Here is a 16,505-nt window from a genome sequence, read left to right as displayed (position 1 = left end):
ATATGTGAGCGGACCGCACAGCGTGCGACGCCGAGCTGAACGGGCTGAGGGAAGCTGACTGTATTTATATGCAATCTGGGATAAGTTGCATTTCCTTTTATTTTAATGAGAAATAACGATTTAAGCTACAAGTGGTTTGGTCTTGGAATGAATTCAACTGCAGACACTATATGTCTCCTTGCAGGTCTAGTCTTTTTGAGTAATAAACCTTCTCTCACGCATCCAGGATCAACTTGAGAGCTTTTTGAGCTGTTCCAAATGCTAACGCATGCTCTAATAAAATTGTGTTCTGTCAGGAAATTAACCCTAAGTCGGGTCCACTAGGACCTTTGTGTTGATTGTTAGAGCTTCTGGAAGGATAGTGCTGATGCTGTTCCTGACATTAAAAAAAAAAAAAGAATTTATTTGTCTCAACATGTCTGCATTACACTGAGGCGCTTCCTGGAACCCCCTTGTTGATGCCCCGCCCATGCCCCGCTGTTCCATCTTTGGCCTCGAGGATGCTTTCATCCTGGATCTCCAGTGGCCAGATGGCTTGGCCTCCCCCCCGGGAACTTCCGCTTCTTGTGCATTGTACTGTAAATGCCAATGTAAAATAGAGCATGTCTCTGTCAACCCTTGTCCTCTTCTCCATTGCTTGAGAAGCACACAAAGGGCAAGCTGAGGCAAGCGGACACGAACGTGTCATTGGAGATGTGTCAGTCTCGGGCACGTTGCCGCCCAAGCGTGCCCCGGCCTGCAGAATCAAAGCGTCTCAACATGCTCAATGGCTCGCTGGCAGGATGATTCACTCGCTGTGATTATACAGGATGGTCAAGCCAATAGCAGCCCTGCCCTTTCCCCCCTCCCTGCTCCCCTTTTGCAATCTCTTTACTCCCTCTTCACTGCACTCCCCCACACTTCTAGCAATCAGCCAGGTGCTAAATGCCTGGGTGAGGCACGGCTCATGGGTAGGAGGAAGGAAGGATGGATGGATGGGGGGGGGATTGGCGCTTGCGCCTGAAAATAAGCATCTGTGCTTGCTTGGCAGAAGACGAAGCGGGGGCAGGAAATAACTGTCATTCTCCTCCGAGGCTGAAACGGCGTGCTGGAGGGTGATGTACTCGGGCAGGTTAATCATTAAGTTGGTGATATGAAGAGATTGGGCGATTGGCTAGTGCAAGAAGAAGAAGAAGTCCAAATCTTTTCAGGAAATCGTATGCATAGGTTTTGACCCTTCTCACCAAAAGCCAGTCTTGCGGAAGCGCCGCTTTCACTGAAAGCTCTGATTAATGGCTGCGTGTAGCGGGGCGGCAGGAGCTGACACCCTGCGAGACTTTTGGGAAAACGCTGATGTGGCGCCAGCTCACTTCCTCATCATGAATCCTAATGAATAATCAATGGCAAGAAAAACTCTGCGTGGGGACCAGGGAGACCGGGCAGGGGTCAACGTGGAGGGAATATGCGTTGAGGTTTAATCAAACTAATCGCTGCATTGCTTTTGAAGGTTGCTGTATTAATGACACCTAATCCACCCCTTCCTTTTTCTGTGCAAAGAAAAAGAGAGGAGAGGGGGGAAAAAATTGCTGCAGCATGACTTCCGCAGCTTATTTGCCACATAAGGACCCCCTAAAAGATAACCCTAGAAGTTTAAGTCGATTTGTAGGACATGATTTCCTTGGTGGAAGTCTTAAAGCTTTTTACAAGTTCCACATCAGCGATCGAATGGCGAATATGGGGTTTTACTAACATCCATTACCTCAGGCGTTGTCCAGCAGCGAGACTTAATGTGTTCTGCAACCCGGAGCCGACACTCTGCAATCTCCCTGTAAAGACGGAGCAGCTCAACCGGCACAAATCGGCGTCCTACCGAAAAGTCTCTGATCATCACTTGAAATGCTTGTCGTGCGTAAAAAAAAAAAAAAAAAAATAGACGGTCGCTGCTTATCGCCATCTTGTGTCCGGTGCGAGTGAAAACAGCAAAGAGTGCAACATGGGGGTGTTTTTTTTATTTATATTTTATTTTTTTTGTGCTCACTCTGCGGGCATGAGTCACTTAGCCAGCTTTCATCAGCTATTATGCAGGCCGGGCTCACTATTTGACACACGACGGAGTAATTGTCAGCTCTCTGCATATCACAATAGGAGCTTTCATGAGCGTGATGATTCCTGACGTTTTTCCCTTGAAGTTGTCTTTTTTTTTTTAATGTGTGAGTTTTCATAAGCGGGGTGTGCACATACTGAGTAGTTCTCCTCTTGCAATCAAAGTCAGTAACATCCCAATTGAAGGTGATCCCCGAGCGATTATCCAAAATTGTAAATCGTTACCTGTTCTGATGAGTTCATGATTTGCAACAAAATTCAATTCAACAAAAGCTAATTAAGAGGACACAAATGCAGATAATCCGGCTCAATTAGAATCGGATTTCCCCCCCAGAAAAATAAATTCCCTCATTGTGTAATGGTTCTCACATTTCAATAATGTGTTACCATATTCAGCTTTTAACTTCCTCTTCAATGATGCAATGAAAAGTCCCCGCGCTGTCCAAATGCCAACACAATGTTGTGAATAACAATCGATGCGGGCTCCTTTTATTGACGTAACAAATACCAGCTCAGCTCTTTCCGTCAGTATCGGAACGCCCTTCTGGTGCAACACGTCCAAATAACGCTGCGTTCGAACATCCGGCCATGTAAGTGTGACATCCCGCCCTCTAACCCGGCGCTTGTCGAATATTCTTTTTCAGATGTCATCGCCGAATTAGTCTTGCTTGACCTGCTTGCACCTTGCTTGAAAAAGCTATTTCATGGTCTAATTGTTGCTGGTAGTGATGATGAAGATGAAGTCGTGTTCTTATCTAAAGGCCACGCAAATTGTTGCTTCTTTGCAAGGATGTTGGTGTCAAAACACTCAAGTGTTTTGGGCACATAGCCCCCTCTCGTCCCCCCCTCCCTTCCCCTACCACGACCTTTAGTGGAACGTGTAAACACTGGGGCAAGAGGGTCGTGAGTCAACTGTTGCCTTCCAAAACTTGCTTTTTTTTTTTTCTTTTTTTTATAGCTCTCCCTGGGTGGTTCCCTATCTTGCAAATCCTCATTGCACACAGACAGTGAGTGTTGTTGTGTTGCCTGTGGTCTCTTACTGATCAGCTTTCCTGTTGCTGCAGAGCAACTGTGAGCCGAGAGATAAGGACATTGAGAGCACATGCTCGCGCAGCCCAGAGGGAAAGGAGGTGAAGAGTGAGGGAGGGTGGGAGGGCAGACAACCCGAGTCACAGAGATATTCATTTGAAGGGCGTGAAGTTGATTAATTAGAAGAAATAAGAAAGGGAGGGCTGCGCTCTGGTCGAGGGCTGCTCGAGTGGAAGTGTGTGCGGCGATGTCTTCGCCAGACCTGAAAGGACCCCGGCGCATGCACGGATTAAGGAGACCTGCATAAATCTCGAGAACAAAGTCGAGGGGGGAGTGGAAGGATTTGAAGCATCCGAGGCCTGAGGATCCGAGAGCGGGATATGCATGTTGATGCACTTTGACTCAGCTGGCATGCGGGTGAGCGGGACCAAAGGGAGGATCGGGGCCTTGTTATTTGATCCGCCGCTCGAGTCCAAGTCGAGGCGAGGTAGCTTGCGCGAGACGGGACGGGTATTTTGAAGCGGAGCCTCGGGCGGCGATGACTCAGAAGAAACTGACGCGACAGCTGACATTATGGGACGGTCCGGAGGGGCCACCTCCGGCCGACTCGATCACCTCGCCCATGTCGCCGGGCGAGCAATCCCGCGGACCCACAGGATCCACCTTGTTCCGCCGACTGAAACTGAACCGAAGCATTCAGGAGCTCAGACGGTTATCTCAGAGTCACTGCAGGTACATTAAAGCTTCTGCGGCGTGCCTTTTATTTACTATGCTCTTTAAAACTTTTGATGGCTTTCTACTCACTGAAAGTTGGGGATGTCGGGCTTCGGGGGAATTTTCAGGGACGCTGCACGTTGCGCCTGTCACGTCTTTTTTCTCACACATGCCGGCGGACCGCCACGTTTTTATCCTGTCACATCTCGGTGTCACTATCAAACGAGAGCACATATTAACGTTTCTATCTTCCTCCTCCAGCTTCGATTCGGAGAATGGCCCGTCGCCGGGACGAAGTCCGATGGATTCGCAGGCGAGTCCTGGCTTGGTGCTGCACCCTTCTTTCCCTCAGAGCCAACGCAGGGAGTCCTTCCTGTACCGCTCCGACTCCGACTACGACACATCCCCCAAAACTATGTCACGCAACTCCTCCATTAACAGTGAGGGGTGAGTGAGCAGACTTGGATCCATCACACTCATTCACTCGCCGGCTCAGTTAAAATTGACGTCTATATCCGTCATTGGCAGTGAAGGAGTGTTAGGACTCAGATGTGAGAATTTTTTTTTTTAACAGTTGTCATTCACAGGCATGCTGAAGACATGATCGTCACCCCTTTCGCTCAGGTATTTTGACGACAGTATGCCAATTATTATCGGTACGTTGCTTAATTGTGGTGCCCCCCCCCTCCCACCAGGTGTTGGCCAGCCTCCGATCTGTAAGAAGCAACTTCACCATCCTCGCCAATGTCACCACACCCACTAACAAGTCAGTATCATTTAGTGTTTGATGCTCCTCCGCTTTAGTGGCTGCTGGCACACATTTCTGTCCTGGCGTTCAGTTAACGACATGGTCAATAACTCTAAAAGGATGCTCTTTTTAGCGATGCAGTAGAATCGAGCCGATTGTTTTTGGCAGGCCCTCAAGCGCATCAATATGATATAAAAGAAAAAGCATTGCAGCAGAATGAACTGTGTCCTGAAAAAGCCTCCTGCCTCGCAGCTTAATTACAAAGGCTATTTGAAAAAATTAACAGCACTGTTCACATTTTCAGTTTTGGGAATATTGCACACTCTTCAGAAATTCAGTGCATGCTCGCCGCCATTTTATTGGTACATAGATTTACATTCATATTTCTAACCCATGGTGAGTGCCAAAATGATTTTGTTGAACTCATAGTGAAAGGATGTCAAGGATCAATAGAGGGCAGCAGCGTGCCGATCCGCTTTTGATGTAATGATGTGTTTGTCCACAGGAGGTCGCCCGTCACAAGTCAACCGACCGTTCCCCAAGCAACCCTTTCTGGTAAGGATGAATATTTGATATAAGATTATATTACATGACATATAATAGTCATCAAAATAAGAACACAAATGATATAAAGTTAAAATAAAAATACTTCATGATAATGGTTTAAAAAGAATGATAAATAAGTAAATAAATAATATATTTTATGTAGAAATTAAGTAGCAATTGGCCTCCTGAAAAGTTTGTTCATTTATATGCAGTCAATATTTGGTTGACATGAATTATGGAAGCAATCAGCTTTCCACAATATTGTAATTTACCGAGGTATATTAGTTGAAATGGCTTCAAATTGAGTATGTTTCCTTGCCCCTACCTCAGAGGAGACATACCAGCAGATGGCCCGGGAAACACTGGAAGAGTTGGACTGGTGTCTGGACCAGCTGGAGACCATTCAGACCCACCGCTCCGTCAGTGAGATGGCCTCCAACAAGGTGCCCGTCTGCACAAGCATGACACCACACAAACTCAGATTTATTTCTATGGCGGTTGTATTTATTGGACACTTACTTTACCCTTTAGGTTAGGCAGGCAAGTAATGTTTCCCAATCTCTATTGAGCCGAGGCACATATTTTTACGTAATAAAAATGTACCCAGCCGTGGGAGAGCATTTAATTGTTCTGCCTGTCACTTTGCATGAGTGGATGGGAATCAGTGTGGCATAAAGCGTCTTGTGCTTTACTACGTCCTCATGGCAGCGTGCCTACGCAGCGTCTTGAGCGTGCACACGCAGGGCAAGGTCTGTGGGTGGTGAGCACATGAGTGTGTGTGTGGAATTCAAGGGGGAAGGGCCGAGGGGAGGGGGTGTTCTGTGGTCCTGATGCTGATGTCTCCGCTGTAACCTTGGTTGCTATCGAACAGCAGCAGGCTCTGCCTCTGCCTTTTCCTCATTGGTTGGCAATGCACACCGCAAGCCATGTGGTCCGGGCGGGATCCAATGACATGGCGTGCAACGCTCTTGTAGTAGTGTTCCATCTTAAAGCGGCAGGCGCCGTTTGTTCTGTCGAACGTCGTCCCTTCTGCTTTTCATCGTTTGAACATGCTGAGATTCAGTCGGGTGTCTTTTTGGTGAACGTTTAGTGAGACAACCTCTCATGGAGGATTTGCACTGCAACCAACCTGCACAGATCCAATTTGACACTTGATGGCTGTATTCCCACTCAGTCTCTCACACACACACACGCACATATTCTCGATAGACGTACACGCCGTCTGGCCGCGCAGGCGCACTGGGGCCGCCATCAGAAGCCAGCGGGCGCAGGCACGCACGTGCATGCGCGTGAAGCCACAACGCCTGATTAGCTTGCGAGAGTCGTCTACGACATCCCGGCAAAAAAGAGGCGCCACGGGCGACAGCATCCGAAGAGGAGGAGGAGGAGTGGCTAGCTAAAGGCGGCGGGGATCGCTCTACGGCATCCCGTGGGCTCGGACTCACACGGAGCGGGACGTCAGGCTCAGCTGGGGACAGACGGGGCCGATCCACTGATACGAGGACTAGGCTGGCCCTCTTGGGGGAGGGGCAGTCCACGCACGGAGAAGGAGCCTGTTTTTCCAGACCGCGATTATAAGAAACTGGCCCAGATTCCTTTTCCCCATCATCTTGCCGTCCTCCCCATGTTGTCGATTCTCCCGTCGTTCGATACTCGGGTCGTCCCGCGGTGCTGCTGTCACCATCCGCTTCTCTCATTTGCTTCCGTCGTGTAACTGTCCTATTTTTTTACTGTCGGTCGAGCATCCCTCGTCCTGCCCGTCTCTCTCACGTCGGCCTCATCTTCCTCCGCAGGCTCGTCTCGGTGCCCTTCAGACGCTCCCGCTCTGTTTACCTCAATCTTCCCTCTCTCCGCTCGCATCTCCCTCGACCCTGCGCCGGCGCTACATTCGGGTCAGCCGGATCACCAAATGGGATGAGATGTAGTCTCCACAGCTTCCAGATCCAGGGGGGCTCCTGGGCCCCGCGTCGTTAGCTCGCAAGCGAGGCTGGACTCTGGGCCGAGCGGGCGGGCCACTTTGGGGTGCTGCATGTAGGCCAGGCTAGTCGGCCCCCTTCCCTCGCCCCCCTCCCCCCGCCCCCCGTTCCTTCACCCCCACTCGGGGCAGCCTTCACTCTGGAGTGCCCTGGCCTCTCCCCGCGTGCCCTGACGACACCCTCATGCCAATGGGGCACCTGCAGTGCTCCCACCCCGCTCCACTACCGCACCACCTGCCTGTGCCACCGGCCCAAGCCTCCTGTCACCCTCAACATGGGTGTGGTGGAGGCCATTGACCCCACGCCGTCACCCTGTCCCTCGCCTGTACCGGGAGGCTACCGGCTGCCCCGCTCCTCCAGCTACAGCCCGCTGCAGGGGAGGGCAGGGGCAGAGCTGGACCTCGGTGAGGCGGCCGGAGGGGTCCTGGAGGGGGGTGGGACGACGGCGCAGCGTAGGACCCCCTTGGTGGACCTGTTCTGCGAGACCTGCTCCAGGCCCTGGCTCATCGGCTGGTGGGACCAGGTAGGGCTCACGGAGGACAAATGAGGCCTGGCAGTGGCCATCTTAGATTGCTGGAATGATCAAGTGTCCCAAACTAGCATGCATTAGAAACTTCTCTTGTGAGCATTTGTGATTTGGAGTGGCATTAGCGCATTCACAGCAAGGGAAGACTCTTTGTTGATGTTTTATTTGCTGACTTTGTTTATCCAATCGTCACTGCTTTGCATGGTCTGCCATTTTAGAGCCTACAGAAGTCTGATTGGTCCTTGAAGTATTTTGAAGAATGACAAAGTTTGCTTGATGCATCCTTACTGTATGAGATTTTATTGTTGGTTATGAGTAAATTAATCTTAAAATAAGATTTTGTTTTAGGTTTAGTTTGTGTAAATACACTTGTTTACTTGTCTCAAGAATTCTTGCCAAGTCTCCTCTTTAATTGGCAGATCATTTTCTTGTATTTTGAAGCCTGGTTCTATTGTTGTATTGGACTCTTCATTTTTCAGGCTCACATTGGTGCCTGTTTCCATTTTTGTCCCAAATCTTCTAAGCTGAGCACAGTTGTCACTAAAGCCTGAGAGGAGAGACACAATGGCCTGCACTCGTGTCGCCTTTGCGCACGTGTGTGTGTCATGTCTTTGCAGCGCTAGCTTCGTTAGTCAGTGTCATAGGAAGTGTTGTTTGTCCTGGCGCCGGGCGAGTGTCGGTTGGCAGCTATGACTCAGCATTACAGCATCGGCGTGAAGGAAAAGGCGACAAGGAGAGTGACACGGTTTGGGGGCCGCGAGTACCACTACGCGTGGACTCCCTGATCCCGCCCGACAGCATGTCAGAGCACCTCCTTGTGAGGCCGAGGAAAACAGTGAATGATGGTAAATAAAATGGCAGGAGGGGAAATGGATTTGTTTTTAGGCCGTGGTCTTGTTTTAGGAGAGGCAGGAAGGAAAGGAAGCGTGTCGTCACTTGACCTTGGTAAAAGTCAGAGACACCTGCCTACTCCTTTTCGAATTGTCACCCAAGCAAGCCGCCGCGCTCACGTCAAGCTCAAGTGAGTGGCTGCGAGGATGGAGTTGCCACGGCAACCGTTCGCTCGGGTTGCCTAAGAGATTGTTATGTGTGAGGGATCGGTCAGTAGGACATCGCATTGTGCCTTGGTCATTCAGACATGCTGCTTTTACCTCCCCGAGAATGAAATAGATTTGGAAGGTTTGCAAACATCTTTGAGGAAGAACAAAAGGGAGTCAGATTCATTTTGCAGAACGTCGGTACATGGCCATCATCATGGACAGCATTGTGGTGTGAAAAAAAATAGTGTCATGAATCGTAATTGGTTTTCTCACCTTTTGTGAATAAGGACGAATTGATCATCGGTGATAAGTGAATTCAACTCATGACTCAAAAGAAGCGCGCTCACGCGCTTTGTCATATTTTAATATGATTTAGTGTCGCACTCAATGCACTCGGGAATCCAAATTTTAACCTTTACAAAGATTTCGTAAAACAACAATAATTTGTCTTTTGTTGTCTTCATTTGTTTCGACGTTGTGTGGCACTTTGAGTGATTATCTAACAAAAAACATGTAATCAGGATTAATTTGATGCACATTAAAATCACCATTATTCATTTATTTCCAAACAAAAGCCAACCCTAGTGTGACTTATTTACGTGATGTACTATAAAGCAAACGATATTTATGTTTCTACTCTTTAGTTCAAGAGGATGCTGAACAGAGAGTTGTCCCATTTGTCCGAGATGAGTCGCTCAGGGAACCAGGTGTCCGAATACATCTCCACGACCTTTCTAGGTAAGCCCAACCCCATGACAAACTATTTGCCTCCCACCCGCCGCCATATCTGAAGTGAAATCCCTCCGAGCAGATAAGCAGAACGAGGTGGAGATCCCATCCCCGACTTTGAGGGAGCGGGACAAGCCCATGTGTCACATCAGCGGCGTGAAGAAACTCACGCACAGTTCCAGCCTTTCAAACTCCACCTTGCCTCGCTTTGGCGTCAAGACTGAACATGAGGATGCGTTAGCCAGAGTGAGTGCAAACAAACTATTTCTGTAGTTCTCGTCAGAAAAGTTCCATTTCATTTCCTGTGCTGTGTCCTCAGGAGCTGAATGATTTGAACAAGTGGGGCCTTAATATCTTTCGTGTGGCAGAGTTCTCGAACAACAGACCCCTGAGCTGCATTATGTTTGCCATCTTCCAGGTGAGGAAGTCGACGCATTAACGCAAGAGTGCTTAATTGCTTGGCGGGCTTCATTTTTGCTGACTCAAAACTAGCCGCGGGCTAAACGCTAGCAAAAACATTGACCTACATTCACAACCTTAATTCAAACTTTTGTTTCATGGAATATTAATGTGTTCCCAAAAGTCCATTATATTTTTTTTTTTGGGGGGCAATTAGATTTCTGTGTCTATGCTATGCTGGCTGATGTTAGCTAATTGTTTTGCTAATGGGATTGTTTTCACGAATCAGATTTGAAATTTGTCCTCAAAGGGCCTTAATGGCTTAATTTTTGTGTAGTCTATGTATTTGAGTAAAAGAACATCACACTGTAAGAAAATATCTGTAGCCTAATATTGAATATTTAGTTACTGTGGAGCAACTGCTAACTTCCTTAGCATTAGCTTAAAAAGTAACACTAATTGTCACATAACCAAAACAGACAACTCATAACTTAGGCAACACAGGTTAACAACGATAATGATTTATGAGCGCTGGCTTCTTCCCGGCCGCAGGAGCGAGATCTACTGAAGACTTTTCGCATCCCAGTGGATACGTTTGTCACCTACGTGATGACGCTGGAGGACCATTACCATGCCAACGTGGCCTACCACAACAGCCTCCACGCCGCAGATGTCACTCAGTCCACACACGTACTGCTGTCTACGCCGGCTCTAGATGTAAATGTCGCCAAATGTTTAGTTCGTCAAGTATTATGTAAATATTTGAGGTGGTTATTAATGTGTTATTTCTCTGTTTCATGACAGGCTGTGTTCACTGATCTAGAGATCTTGGCCGCGTTATTTGCGGCCGCCATCCACGATGTCGACCATCCGGGAGTGTCCAACCAGTTCCTCATAAATACCAGTGAGTAGAGACGCATGACAAGACAGATGGCAGTACATCACAAGTTTTGCAATTTTCATTTTAGTTAGTTTTGACTGAAAAAATAATTGACTTCTTACACCCTGCAGACTCGGAACTTGCACTGATGTACAACGACGAGTCGGTTCTGGAAAACCATCACCTGGCTGTAGGCTTCAAGCTGCTCCACGAGGACAACTGTGACATCTTCCAGAACCTTAGCAAGAGGCAGAGACAGAGCTTGAGGAAACTTGTCATTGATATGGTGACTTTTCATACCCCAACTCTCATGACCCCCATCATCACCCTCGCTAATACTAATAAATAATAATGTGTCTATGCAGGTTTTAGCAACAGATATGTCCAAACACATGAGCCTGCTGGCAGACCTCAAGACGATGGTGGAAACCAAGAAAGTGACTAGCTCGGGTGTTCTGTTGCTGGACCACTACACTGATCGGATACAGGTGAGGAAATAAGGTGGGCCAGGGGCGGAGCTAAATTGTATGCTCTCCTGTCACCCCACTGGCCACCCTAGGGGAATATTTTGATAGAAATTTGTGAGTAATTTTACTTCATGAATGCCTGACTACAGATGGTAATGACTTCCCGGCCATTAATTAGAGAAGAAAAAAAAAAGGCCCAAACTTTTAAAGGGTCTTTTCAAATGTTTTTCAGCCACAAGACTTTGCGCCTTAAGATTCTAGACAGTTGCGAGGTCCTGATCCTGTTCCCTGTAGTATATTTTCAATTTGGAATTTGATCTACTTTGTCATCATATTGCCGGGGCGACACTTTAATGAAAGACCGAGCCGCTCGTTATTGTCTGCACGGAGCTCGAGGGAGCGTGACATCTTAAGCTGGAGGCGGCAGGCGGCCGCATTTGACCCCAGTTGACTCACAGCGTCGTAGGGAGATAACGAATCAGCGTCTTAAAGCAAACAACTCCAGCACGCAATTTTAATCAGACATCCCGTCTCCACGCAGAAGTAGATTTTCGACCACTGCAAGTAGGTCAACCGATTAGTGTTGTATGTGTCCAATGTTACACAATTAGATCCTCGTGTGGATTGTTTGAAAGTGATTTGTAAAGTCATTAAAGGTGATGTATTTTGAAAAAGGCAGCAAAGTAGGTCAGCGGTCAGGACTTGGATAGTTTCCATCTTCGCCGTGGCCTTGATGAGTTGTTGAAAAACAAGCAGATGACATCTAGTGACACCCTTTGAGTTGTTTCTTCAAGCGGGTGAGTCACCCACTAATTAATGGCGGCTTCTGCGACTGTGTCCGTGCAGGTCTTGAGGAACATGGTGCACTGCGCCGACCTGAGCAATCCCACCAAGCCTCTGGCAGTGTACCGACAATGGACGGAGAGAATCATGGAGGAGTTCTTCAGGCAAGGTGACAAGGAGAGGGAACGAGGGATGGAGATCAGCCCCATGTGCGACAAGCACACCGCCTCGGTGGAAAAGAGTCAGGTAAAGTCTGGTCCAGTTGTTCGTGCGTGGGTTAGGATCGCAGCACCACTGGGCAGCTGGTAGATGCTGGTGGTGCTGGGGTGGTTTGCTAAAAGCAGTACTGAACAGAGAGTGAGCTGGCATCTGGGAAGGCAGGAGTCATCCTCCCACGTTGTTAATGCTAATTTGTTATGGAGTCCAACAGAGAAGCTTTATTCATTCAGAGGCTGATAAAAAGTCTAAAAAAACAAATTTGAATATCCATATTGAGACCACTGGTGGCGCTATACAATTTTCTGATCAAAAGCATTCCTGAATTCTTTATGAAAAGATTCAACATGAGTTTGTCTAGTCGCCTCTTAATTAGCTAGCAAGCTAGCTATAGTTAGCTAGCTAGCTTTTGATAGCATAATGGAACCGTGGGGCATACATAATGCACTGAATAACTTATAACTGACGTAAAGAAGCTCTCAAGCGACCGCGCCGGCAAACTGTTTGGGGTGTTAGCAAAGCTAGCTAGCTAACCGCACGACGCAATAAGCGCTCATGTTCTTCTATACCGAGGGAAGGGTGACTTATATCGGACTAAACCGGCCTAAACAACATGTATCCCCTCTACCGTGTAGGTTGGCTTTATCGACTACATCGTCCATCCTCTGTGGGAGACCTGGGGGGACCTGGTGCACCCCGACGCCCAGGACATCTTGGACACTCTGGAGGACAACAGGGACTGGTACCAGAGTACCATCCCACAGAGCCCGTCGCCTCCTCCCATGTGCCAGGACAAGGAGCTCAACGCCTGCGCGGACAAGTTCCAGTTCGAGCTCACCCTCGACGACGGTTCTCAGGCCGAGTGCGACGAGGACGAGGGCGAGGCCGCGGCGTGCCCAAACCACGTGGAGCGAGACGGCGACGAGCGGGACAAAGGGGACGAGGGGGAGGACGTCCTGGCGGAAGAAGAGGAGGAGAACGAGGACATCATCGAGGAGGAGGAGGACGACGAGGAGGTGGCGATGGAGGAGGAGGAGGAGCAGGGCGAGGAGCTGAAAGGCGAGCCGGAGACCGAGTCCAAGAAGGAGAGACTTTCCGACACCAGTCCTGTAGAGGAAGAGGAGGATTCTTCTTCACAAGCTGACGATACATGAGTGCGGGCGGTTCTTGCGTCTCGGAGCCCTCCTCACTTGCACATGTGATCTGTTTTCATCCTTTCACGAGGCCAAAAATCGAGAACATTAATAATACGAACCGCAGTGACTAATCAGACCTTTAAATCTATTTTTCAAAAAAAAGGGAATCAAGAGGAGTTCATCACACAGCAACTGTAGATGCAAAGTAGTGAGCGTTGGACAACATGGTGTAGCACTTTGGGACGGGAATGCACACAGATAAACACACACTCGTTTTGAATGCGGTGTGCGCACACGCGCATATATGCAGAATAATTGAGCATCGCAGCCCCCCCCCCCCTCCCTCCCCCCTGGGCTGCTGTTTTCCTGCAAACACACACTTGACTGTATGTTTGTATGTGTGCATTTACACAAGGGATCGCTAACAATGATTCGTTTCTTGTTTTGTTTTGTTTTGGAAAAAGCCATCTCTCAATGGAGTGTTTAGTCCCTTTTAGCGATTCATGTTCAGTAGAATCCCAACAGGAACTGTTCTCCTCAGCAAAGCGAGCAACTTTAGTTTTTATTTTCCATTTCTGTCGGAAAAGAAAAATGAAGAAGTTGGACGTCACTGGGGGAAATATGGATGTCCGGGCGCCCCGGGTCCCGTACCCCTTTACGAGAAGATGGCTCTGTGCCTTTCTGACTCACCGGCCTCCAGAATGGAGAGCAGCGGTGAAGCAATGCATTGTGGGACAAGAGTGTGCGCGTGTGCTTTTTTTTGTTCTCACTTTTGATTGTCCCCTTCGTGGAAGCTACTGTCCATGCTTTTGTGGTGTGTCTGTGGTGACATGTTTTCAGCTGTCAAGTCTTCCTTTGTTGCTCTTCTGCTGGTATAACAGAGCAATCATAATTAACCCCCCCCCCCCTCCCGCCAACTCTTATTTCTTTCCTACTATATATAAGCCATGCGATGCTTCGGTGCATACGTTTTTGCCTTTATTTTCTATTTAACAGTGGGAGGAAGATTGGATTGTTATGCCATCAGCGGATCAATTTTGCACCGCGCCCGCTCACTGTGTTCAAGTCCTCATACAATGATCACCAAAGTTGATGAGTAAAGATTATGGGAAAAGGAATTCAGGAATGTTGGTCTGGAAATCCCTCGTAGTTTTATTTTTATGTCGGACCACTTCACGTACACGCCCACTTATTCATTAGCGAGTCAAGTTAACCCCATAGAGATGGTCACTGCTAAAAAAGGTCTATTGTCCTTATTATTTTTTTGCCTTAATGTCGGAAGCAGGATTTATAGTTGCCGCGATACGTAGAGGAGGAAATACATCCTACTATAGTTTTGTCGATGTACTTGTTTGTTTCAATACATTGGTCAGTTATTTACAGTATGTTGTGGCTGTGCTCTGACCAACACGAAGAATGTTTTTGTTGTTGAAATCACTACCTTGCAGCTATCACGTAGATGGAATAATTATGTTGTGTATTCGTGAGCGTTTAAGCGGGGTACATATATTTTGATAATCGGGCTGAACTGAGCTTGTTCCCCCCCCACACACAATAAAAATGACAAGTTAGCCTCCGCATTGCAGTTCCCATAGAAGCTAACCATTAAGTTAGCTTCTTCCGTTTATTTCTTCTTTGTATTTTCCCGTCACGTGTGGATGTCTCTGACATTTTAATAATTAGTCAGCCCGTTTGTACCCTGCTTTTGAATGACTTAATCATGGTTGCGCGACAGTTTGAGAAAATAAGGCCTAAAATGATGTTTAATGTATCGTTGCCCACTTTTTTTTTTTTTTTAAACTAGTTTTCACAGGGTAAAAAGCAAAAGATGGTGAAAGATGGTGAGAGAGCAGATTCTGCAGGTCAGAAACAAAGCTCTTTCTTCTGTGTGAGTGTAACCACGGTAATATGGAGAAACAAGCATTAACACAACATTCCCATACAGTATGCACTGGCCTGTTCACTTTCAGTAAAATTAATAATTTTCTTTGGGTGGCTTCTTCTTGTGATGTCATATAGCTATAAAAAAAGTTACTATTTAATTGCCATACAAACACGATACTGTAGCAAATTGTTTCTTATTAATAAGATTATTCAGTGGATTGATTGCTGCCATTCTTTTTAAAAATGACGAAAAAGAAAACCGCGGGAAGTCTGTTTTCTTTGAACAGTTTGTGTACAGTTTATTTTTATATCATTCCGGTGGCTGGTGGGAGGGGCAAATAAAAAGAAGAATCACATAGGTGTAAGCATAATCACTCTTGTATATAATGTATATTGCATTGTAAATGATTGAACAATACAAACACACTGCAGGCCACAACCTTCACCTCTTCAGTATGTTCTTGTTTGCCTGTACCGTCACCTCTTTGTTGTTCAAATATACGTGTACCAGCACTTTATTTCACCAGGCTCGGAGGCAGAGTTTCAAGTTGTGTGTGTGTGTGTGTGTGGTGTGTGAGTGTGTGGTCTGAGCTGGGTTGGGGTTTCACCATTAATTCTGCTATTCTAATGGGCCAAATCACAAACCCTCAATGTAGAGTCAAAACGCTTATCCACCCGCCGCGTGAGAATTAATTAATTTGACATGTAAAGTCAAAACTTGAGCGGCTATATTGTAGTCACACAATATGTGACGCGTATATAGATAATAAATGTGTCCTTATCTATTTTGACCATTCATTTCTAGCACTATCACCTCCTCTTGTTTCTTAGTAACTTTAACTAATAGCCTGCTTGTCAGGTTGGAGAGATGCAGACTGACTCCCTCTAAAGAGTATTTTTGTTAGCTTTAATTCACATGTGTGACTGTGTGCGAGTGTGTTTGTGTGTGTGTGTTTTCACTAAAGGGGTAGAAATTATACAAGGGGGTAAAGATAACACGAAATGATTGTAATATTTGTAAATTATCTCGCTGTAACATGCAAAATGTGTCCAGTTATTTTTTATTGTTATTTTTATGAAAGTTTTTTTTCCTCTTAAAAGAGCCGAGGTGTCATTTTGTGAATAAACACATTTATTAAGCAAATACCTATATATAAATAAAAAAATGACAGTATATCAGTATATATTTTTTTTTATTTCACTGTTCAGTACTGTAAAGTGTGTTAGAAATACAATAAAGGTCGATTTTTATATTACATGGTACTTTTGAATGGAAATTTCTTTGTTTTTTTTGGGTATTTACAGAAGTACAACTAAATATAAATACATATAGTTTATATTATGTATTAT

General features: G+C 46.8%; 1 protein-coding gene across 1 annotated transcript in view; it reads left to right on the top strand.

The window, feature by feature from the left end:
- Positions 1–16,418, top strand: part of pde4a (phosphodiesterase 4A, cAMP-specific) — a 32,152-nt gene extending 15,734 nt beyond the window's left edge. Inside the window, exons 2-15 of the mRNA XM_088357218.1 lie at positions 4,087–4,272; positions 4,413–4,449; positions 4,521–4,591; positions 5,079–5,128; positions 5,450–5,562; positions 9,306–9,399; positions 9,473–9,636; positions 9,710–9,808; positions 10,342–10,506; positions 10,594–10,693; positions 10,801–10,955; positions 11,035–11,157; positions 11,983–12,165; positions 12,771–16,418. Coding sequence (XP_088213344.1) covers positions 4,087–4,272; positions 4,413–4,449; positions 4,521–4,591; positions 5,079–5,128; positions 5,450–5,562; positions 9,306–9,399; positions 9,473–9,636; positions 9,710–9,808; positions 10,342–10,506; positions 10,594–10,693; positions 10,801–10,955; positions 11,035–11,157; positions 11,983–12,165; positions 12,771–13,289 — 2,059 coding nt within the window. The 3' untranslated portion in view covers positions 13,290–16,418. The remainder of the gene's footprint in view (positions 1–4,086; positions 4,273–4,412; positions 4,450–4,520; positions 4,592–5,078; positions 5,129–5,449; positions 5,563–9,305; positions 9,400–9,472; positions 9,637–9,709; positions 9,809–10,341; positions 10,507–10,593; positions 10,694–10,800; positions 10,956–11,034; positions 11,158–11,982; positions 12,166–12,770) is intronic.
- The last annotated feature ends 87 nt before the right edge of the window (positions 16,419–16,505 follow it).

This window comes from Syngnathus floridae, chromosome 17 (assembly GCF_059516105.1).
Source record: "Syngnathus floridae isolate MCC-2025c chromosome 17, RoL_Sflo_1.0, whole genome shotgun sequence".
NCBI lineage: Eukaryota > Metazoa > Chordata > Actinopteri > Syngnathiformes > Syngnathidae > Syngnathus > Syngnathus floridae.
The sequence above is the reverse complement of the archived record's forward strand: the minus strand, read 5'-3'. Positions and strand labels throughout refer to the sequence as shown.